The following is an 8,061-nucleotide window of genomic DNA, read 5'->3' on the forward strand; positions in this document are numbered from 1 at the left end:
TTGGGGGTGCCCAAAAGGAGTAGCCTTAGGCTTATTCTTATCTCCACGGGGGTATATTTGCGAAGATGGTTCAATGGCCCCATAAAACCTGCAGTTGGAGTTCATTTACCCTTCCTTGGAGGCTGAATGTTCAAACAGATGAACCCTAGAATAAGAGGAAAGATATAGGTGTGGGTGGATGGAGGGTGGCAGGTCAGATGCACCATGGGAAGAGAGTGTAGGTGAGTCAGGCACCCGGGTGCCAACCTTGTCCGTTCCACACCTCACCACTCCCATCCTGTCCTTGATGCTGAGCAGCAGTTTGGAAGAAGCCAATTCTCCCCATTTGGGAGAGGCTGGTGGAAAGGGAGCTAAATGGGGGCTAGAGAGGCCAGAAGTCCGTCCTGCCAGCTTCTCACCCATGTCTTCTGGCACCACGGCTCTGAACTTCAGTTTGCAACTTCACACACTTGTTTAGAGGAATCAAAGAATGAGATCAGCCATACATGCACAATGCCTATTAGCTGTTCCTGCCATTGTTATTTCATCATCATTATAATTATGGAGGGGAGATTCTCACATGGCTATGGGAGAGAATGTAAACCACTCTAGTCTTTCTGAATGACAGTGATAGCTATAAATACGTTACTCTTTCTTTCTTCCTTCCTTCCTTCCTTCCTTCCTTCCTTTCTTTCTTGTTTGGTTTTTTGAGACAGGGTTTCTCTTTATAGTTTTGGTGCCTGTCCTGGATCTTGCTCAGTAGACCAGGCTGGCCTCGAACTCACAGAGATCCGCCTGGCTCTGCCTCCCAAGTGCTGGAATTAAAGGCGGGCATGTGCCACCACCGCCTGACTACTTTATTATTTCTTAAAAAAGTTATTACCCTGTACTTATTTATTTTGTGTGTACATTTGTATGTGTGTGTTGTTGGTGGAGCCCACTGAGGTTTCCTAGTGGCTTTACCCAGCAGGACTGCATAAGAGGATGATTGGGCCTTGGGCCTGGGTACCAGGTATTTGGAAGGGTCTACACTTGGCTGTATCTAGCAAGGGGGAGGTCTTTGGCCTCTCCCCTTGGCATTGTTATAAAAACCCTTTTGAGTAAAGTTTTGGGCCAGTGGATAAGGATCCAGGCCCACCCGAGGCTATCCTGTGTGTCTATCTGTTTCTCCCATTCATATTTCTATCTAAATCTCTTACCCCTCACTCCTCAAGAGTCCCTGGGGTAAATAAATGTGGGAGCTAGTCTCCTACAGTATGTGTGTGTGTGTGTGTGTGTGTGTGTGTGTGCACATGCCACAGCACATGTGTGCCAAAGGGCAACATTGCTGGGGTTGGTTCTCTTTTCCTATCGTGTGGGTCCTGGGGATTGAACTCAGGCCATCAGGCTTGGTGGTGAGTACCTTAGCCCAATGAGCCATCTTGCTGGCCCTATTTTATTATTTCTTAAATTAATCAATTATTATTTTTCTAAGACAGTGTCTCACTCTGGAGCACCCGCTGTCCTGAAATTCTGGATAATCCTTCTGTCTCAGTCTCCCAAGTGCTAAGAATACAGGTATGCACCACAATGCCCTTCTAGATACATTTTAAATACAAGACCCTTTTTGTGTGGTGTGGTGGCATATACCTTTAATCCCAGACCTGGGAGTCAGAGATAGGCAAATCTCTGAGTTCAAGACCAGCCTAGGCTACACAGTGACACCTTGTCTCAGAGCGATTTGTTCCAGGAATATTATGCTTAGTAATCCACCCTTTATTTTTTTTATTTGTTGTACAAAACAATAAGGGTTTCTTCAACATACAGGGCTTTCATGTGTATCTCAGTTTGGTTGGTTCTCCCCCCACCCCCGCCCCCCAGCTCTCATCCCTCTAGCGCTCTTCCCCATTGTACCTTTAATCCCAGTATTTGTCCCTTCCATGTCGCCCTACTGTCTTCCTTACCGTCTCCCTTGGGACCTTTCCCCTCACCCCAGTCATATGGCCCCTGTCTTGCTTAGGAATCCATCCTTAGCAGTAGTCCTAGCTCATTCTCTGATATACACCTAGAGGTATTAACAATAATTACTTAGTTATAATAGAAGAGAATTGCAAACAACCCAAAGATCCAGATAGAAAGTAAATTATCCATAGACTACAATATGATTGATTGATTGATTGATTGATTGTGGTGCTGTGGATAGAACCCAAGACCATGCCCATCCTAGGCAAGCTCTCTACCACTGAGCAATTTAAAATGATATAAACACTAAACGTATTGGTGTGTGTCTGTAGTTCCGCTTTTTGGGAGGGTAAGACAGGAGGGTTGGGTGTTTAAGGTCATCCTAGACTACACAGGGAGTGTGAGGCCTGTCTGGGCTGCTTGAGACTCTGTCTCAGAGAGAGAGAGAGAGAGAGAGAGAGAGAGAGAGAGAGAGAGAGAGAGAGAGAGAGAGAGAAGGGGAGGGGAGGGGAGGGAGGGGAGGAGAGGAGAGAAGAGAAGAGAAGAAAAGAAAGGAAGGAAGGAGGGAAGGAAGAAAGAAAAAGAAAGAAGAAAGAAAGGAAAAACTCATTGGGATAATGAATTCTAGGACTGGAGACTGAAGAATGGGAAAGCATGTGTCAAAGCTGACTTTCATCAGTTTAGAAAGTACTGAGGGTCAGTGAGATGGCTCTTCAGAGAAAGGCACTTGCTGCCAGGCTTGACCTGAATTCAATCTCTGGGCCCCACATGGTAGAAGAGACAGGGAACCCATTTCTGAAAGTTGCCTTCTGACACACACACACACACACACACACACACACACACACACACACACACACACGGCACACATGAGCACATACACACTCAAAAGAAAGAGAGAGGGGTCGGGGACAGACAGAGAAACCACTTAGTCTCAGGTTTGGGAGTCAGCAACTGTGGTCAATTCTGCTTTGAACAGAAATGATGGGCTCTCATAGAGAGGAAACCCCAGAAAAGGAGAGTTTTTATTTGTTTGCTTTTGGTTTGTTTCTGAAACAGGACCTTACTCTGTATCCCATGCTGTCGTTGGCCTTATGGCAATCCTCCTGCCTTAGCCTGCCAAATACTAAGGCTATAGATGTGAACCACAGTATCTGGCCGAAACTTTGTAATTAAAGTAGTAATGATGAAGATGCTGATGAGGGCCTTTGTAGATACATTGCACTGCTATTTTTGTGTGGCCCAGGAGCCACCCAACAAGCAAAGCAGGCAGCCGTCACCCCAAAGACTGGAGCCTCCATTTGTAAAGTGTCACAGATCACATCTAGCTTACACATTGCGCGCACGCGCACACACACACACACATATGCCTTGGGTCTGAGTTGGCCTGGGTGCTTCCTGGGAAAGACGCATGCCTCATTCTTCTGGGTCACCACATACAGTTCAATGCACAGTACTTGGTGAATGAAGGCTAGAACGAGTAAGCGAAGGATGAGGAGAGCATGGGAAAGAGGCATGGTAGGGATGAATGGAGGGTGGGATGAGCAGAGAGGTGAACGACCACACTCAATGGCAGTCCTGGCCCTGACCTTGCTGACAGCGGTAGTGGGTTTGCAGGTGATTTCTCCAGGGTGAATAACCTCAGGGCTCTGCCCCTCCATGTCCTGCCCATATCATAAAACAGCAAACACCTCCTGATTAGGGGCAGGACCGAGAAGTGGGGTGACTTTGGGGCTGAGCCTTGGCAGTTGGGAGTGTTTATAAACTGGGACTCCAGCCTCCTCAGGACCAACCTTCTTCCTCAGCTCGCTGCTCTCTGCTGCCAGCTATCTCCCAGCACTATGGCCTTCAGCGGCAAATTCGAATTTGAGAGTGAGAAGAATTATGACGAGTTCATGAAGCGCCTGGGTGAGTTCCTTTATATCCCTTCCCTGGGGCTGGCTGCTTACAACCAGCTCTGGGATAGGAACCTAAACCCTTGGGGTAGAGTGGGACAGAATTCCATCCATCCATCCATCCATCCATCCATCCATCCATCCATCCATCCATCCTCACTTTTGCTGAGTATTCTGTCCTGTCTCCAAGGATAATAGAAGCTGTAAGACATCCTTCGATTTGAAAAGACTTAGAATCTTACCATTTCTAGTATCTTCGTATTTCCAGTTTGAGCTTGAGGCTCAGACAAGTCACATTAATATTCCAAGTCACATAGTAGTGACAGGTGAAGTAGAGATTTGATCTCTAGTCATTCACATGTTTGTTGTTGTTGTTAGAGATCTGAGAAGCCTATCAAAATTTCCGTGCACTAGCACTGAGGCCACACAATTGTCAAGGGGCAGATGTAAGATGTAGCTCAGCTGGTAGAGGGTTTGCCTAGCATGCATGAGGCCCTGGTTCCATCATCAGCAATGCACAATCCAGGCATTGTCATGAATGCCTATGATCCCATCACTCTGGAGACAGAGGAACGAAGGCCATCCTCAGGGCACTTTGGCAACTTTGCCAAAAAAAAAAAAAAAAAAAGAAGAAAAGAAGGAAAGCTCCATGAGACCTGTGGGCCTTCCTCTTGTGGTCACATCTGTGGTGTCAGAGTGGCCCTGAGAGCAGAGCCTTGTCCCCGAGGCCTTGGGGACAAGCTCCTTTCCCTTCTGGGTCTTCATTTCTTTGGTGTGTGTGTGTGTATGTGTGCTGAAATTTATTTCTATATGTGTTATTTTATATGTGTTTATATGAGTTTTGCCTATATATATGTAACCGCCTGATGTCCCCAGAGGCCAGAAGAGGGCACCAGATTCTTGCAACTAGAGTTACAGATGGTTGTAAATTGCCTGTGGGTTCTGGGAACTGAACCCTGGAGCTCTGCAAGAGCAGTGGTCTCTCTTCAGCTCCAGGTCTCCATTTTCTCATCTGTAGAATAAAAGTATTAGAAGACTGAATCTTGAGCACTGCATCCATTCCAGAACTTTCTGGGCTTTGCAAGTTTCTGCTATATTGGTATATTACTGTAGGAAGATTTGCTATTATTATTATTATTATTTTTTAAATTTAGATTTTTTTAATGTATATGAGTGTTTTGCTCCTATGTATGTCTGTGTACCACAATGTTACAGATGGTTGTGAGCAGCCATGTGCGTGCTGAGAATTGAACCCGGGTCCTCTGCAAGAACAAGTGCTCTTAACTGCTCAGCCATCTCCTCAGCCCCTAAGATTTGCTATTTTTGAAGAGCACCAAGTAGTTGTGAGGTGCTGCAGAGACACAACCACATTGAATTTAATTCTCACAATGGCTCTAAGAGTCAGACCTTACTGTCACCATCTTGTAAACGAAGACAGTGGGGCAATGTCCTGCTCAAGCCACGGGTCTCGTGACAGAGCTGGGATTTGAACCATGTGCTAGCTATGTCTCAGACACTGTTATTAGACCTGCAGGGTTATAAGTAGATCCCGTGTGAACTCTCTGCTTGTCACTGGGCCCAGGCCTTCCAGGAGATGTGATTGAAAAGGGACGTAACTTCAAGATCATCACAGAGGTCCAGCAGGATGGACAAGACTTCACCTGGACCCAGTCTTATGCTGGGGGCAACATTATGACCAACAAGTTCACCATTGGCAAAGAATGTGAAATGCAGACCATGGGGGGCAAGAAGTTCAAGGTGAGAGGCCCCTGGCTGCCCTTTCCTGTCCCCCCAGGCCAAAGGCTAGCTTCTCCATTTCAGATACGGCTCCTCTGCTCCCCAGGCTGAGGCTTCTGTCTATAGTTTAGCCTTCAGTATGAAAAGCTTTCTTTCTTGGTGTTTTTAATGCTGGGTCATGGCTGCCATTAGAAAGGAACACAACACTGAGACACAAATGGCTGATGTGCTGTGTGTGATGGTGCATGTCATTAATCCCAGCACTTGGAATGCAGAGCTAGGAGGTTCTCTGTGAGCTCCAGGCCAGCCTGGTCTACACAATGAGTTCCAGGACAGCGAGGGATACATAGAGAGATGCTGTCTTAAACAAACAACCCCAAAACTCAAACAAACAAACATAGTCTAATTTTCTGAGCATGGTGCATGCTAGTAGTTACAGCACTTAGGAGGCAGAAGCAGGCCATCTCTGTGAGTTCTGAGCCAGTGAAGACCTCTTCTCAACAAGAACAAAAAAAGCTGGGCGGCGGGTGGCACACGCCTTTAATTATATATATATATATAATTTTTATTTTTCGAGACAGGGTTTCTCTGTGTAACAAACAATCCTAGTTGTCCTGGAACTCAACCTGTAGAACCAGGCTGGCCTCAAACTCACAGAGACCCGCCTGCCTCTGCAGGATTAAAGACGTGTGCCACCACTGCCAGGCCTACATGCTATTTTTAAAAGACCTTAATTGATGCCTAAAGACTTGTTAGCCTTGTTAGGCTTTGTGTTCAATGCTCTGTCTCTCTCCCAGGCCACTGTGAAGATGGAGAATGGGAAGGTGGTGGCAGATTTCCCCAACTATCACCAGACCTCGGAGATCGTGGGTGACAAGTTGGTGGAGGTGAGTTCATAGAGCTTCCTATTATTTCTATTTCATTATTTATTTATCTTTATTTTATGTACATTGGTGTTTTGCCTACATGCATGTCTGTGTGTGAGTGTTACATCTTGGAGTTACAGACAGTTATTAGCTGCTATGTGAGTGCTGGGAAATGAACCCAGGTCCTCTGGAAGAGCAGTCGGAGCTCCCAACAACTGAGCCATCTCTCCAGCCTCCTATTATTTCCATTTTTAAAAGGTGCTTTATGAGGCTCAGAGATAGCATGTGACCTGCCTGAGGTCACATAGATAGCACATTGTGGGGGCAGACCCTCTTAGCTGATTTCTAGAGGAAGTTCTCAGCCTTTCCTCGAAGACCAGTGGGTCTCTGCCACCCTGCCATGTTTCTTTCTCATAGAATTAAAATACATCTGATCATGTCATGGTGGCAAATACCTGTAATCTCTGGAGGCCAAAGCAGGAGAATCTTGAGTTCCAGGTCAGCCTGGACTAGAGTGAGACACTGATCCCTCAAATCACACCCACCCACCACCACCACCGCCACCGCCACCACCACCACCACCACCCACCACCACCATACACCACCACCACCACCCACCACCACCACTCACCACTCACCACCACCACCACCACCACCATACACCACCAGGGGATATATTTCAATGGAAACTGTATGCTTATTTGCATAAGGTTCTAGGTTCAACCTTCAGTACTGCCAAAATCAATACTATTTAATTGATACAATAAGACTACAATAAGAACTAGAAAATAAATGTAGTAGTGTTGAAACAAACAAACAAACAAACAAACAAACAAAAAGGTGGTCCAAAGGATAAATTGCTTGCCACCAAGTCTGAGGATCTGAGTTCGATTCCTGAGACCCACATGATGGAAGGCGAGAACTAACTCCTGCAAGCTGTCTTCCGACCCCTGTGCGCACATGGCACAGGCGCCCACACACATGAAAAGAACAAAGGCGTATTCTGATCTGGGTGAACACTAGCCCATTGGGAGATTTGATGAGAGTTACCAGTGAAATGTCAGCCAGTGGGTCCTGACTCCCAAGGTTCCCAGGCCTGAGGTGTGCAGGGAGAGCTGTGGGCAGGAGACTTGAAGCTTCGTGTCCACAGGACTTAATCTTCACAGGCTGAATCAACCTTCAGTTTGCTCCCCTGTATAACGAGAACAACCCCCTGGGGCTCTTGGGAATTACAGATGGGGATAATGTGAAGAGGGGCCTGGCATGCAAGAGTCAAAAGGGAGCAGTGGTAGAATAGGGGCTAACATACCCCCAGCCCATCACTCTTGCTTCTGTTCAGCATATGACCACATTTGCTCTGCAGTGGCTCCTGTAACTGACACGGAATCTAAGCCCCAGAATGCAGTGCGGCCTGCCTTGCATCCACTAGCAATGGCAATGGTGGCTGGCCTTGCTTCCTCTACACCCCATGATCACCTCAGGGCCGCTGCCTGGGGGAGTAGCACTGATGTCCTCTGTTCTGGTTTCTTCTTTCAGATCTCCACCATTGGGGGTGTGACCTATGAGCGCGTAAGCAAGAGGCTGGCTTGAGCCACAAGGCTGGGCTCTGAAGGGCTGCAACCCACCAATAAAAGTGCTCCATG

At 47.0% G+C, this 8,061-nt stretch overlaps 1 protein-coding gene across 1 annotated transcript in view; it reads left to right on the forward strand.

Moving 5' to 3' along the window:
* Fabp6 (fatty acid binding protein 6) overlaps positions 1-8,061 on the forward strand; it is a 39,822-nt gene extending 31,761 nt beyond the window's left edge. Inside the window, exons 2-5 of the mRNA XM_052757768.1 lie at positions 3,726-3,828; positions 5,398-5,573; positions 6,350-6,439; positions 7,955-8,061. Coding sequence (XP_052613728.1) covers positions 3,726-3,828; positions 5,398-5,573; positions 6,350-6,439; positions 7,955-8,008 — 423 coding nt within the window. The 3' untranslated portion in view covers positions 8,009-8,061. The remainder of the gene's footprint in view (positions 1-3,725; positions 3,829-5,397; positions 5,574-6,349; positions 6,440-7,954) is intronic.

Source organism: Peromyscus californicus, unplaced genomic scaffold (assembly GCF_007827085.1).
Source record: "Peromyscus californicus insignis strain IS unplaced genomic scaffold, ASM782708v3 Scaffold_3__1_contigs__length_106647218, whole genome shotgun sequence".
Classification (NCBI taxonomy): Eukaryota; Metazoa; Chordata; class Mammalia; order Rodentia; family Cricetidae; genus Peromyscus; species Peromyscus californicus.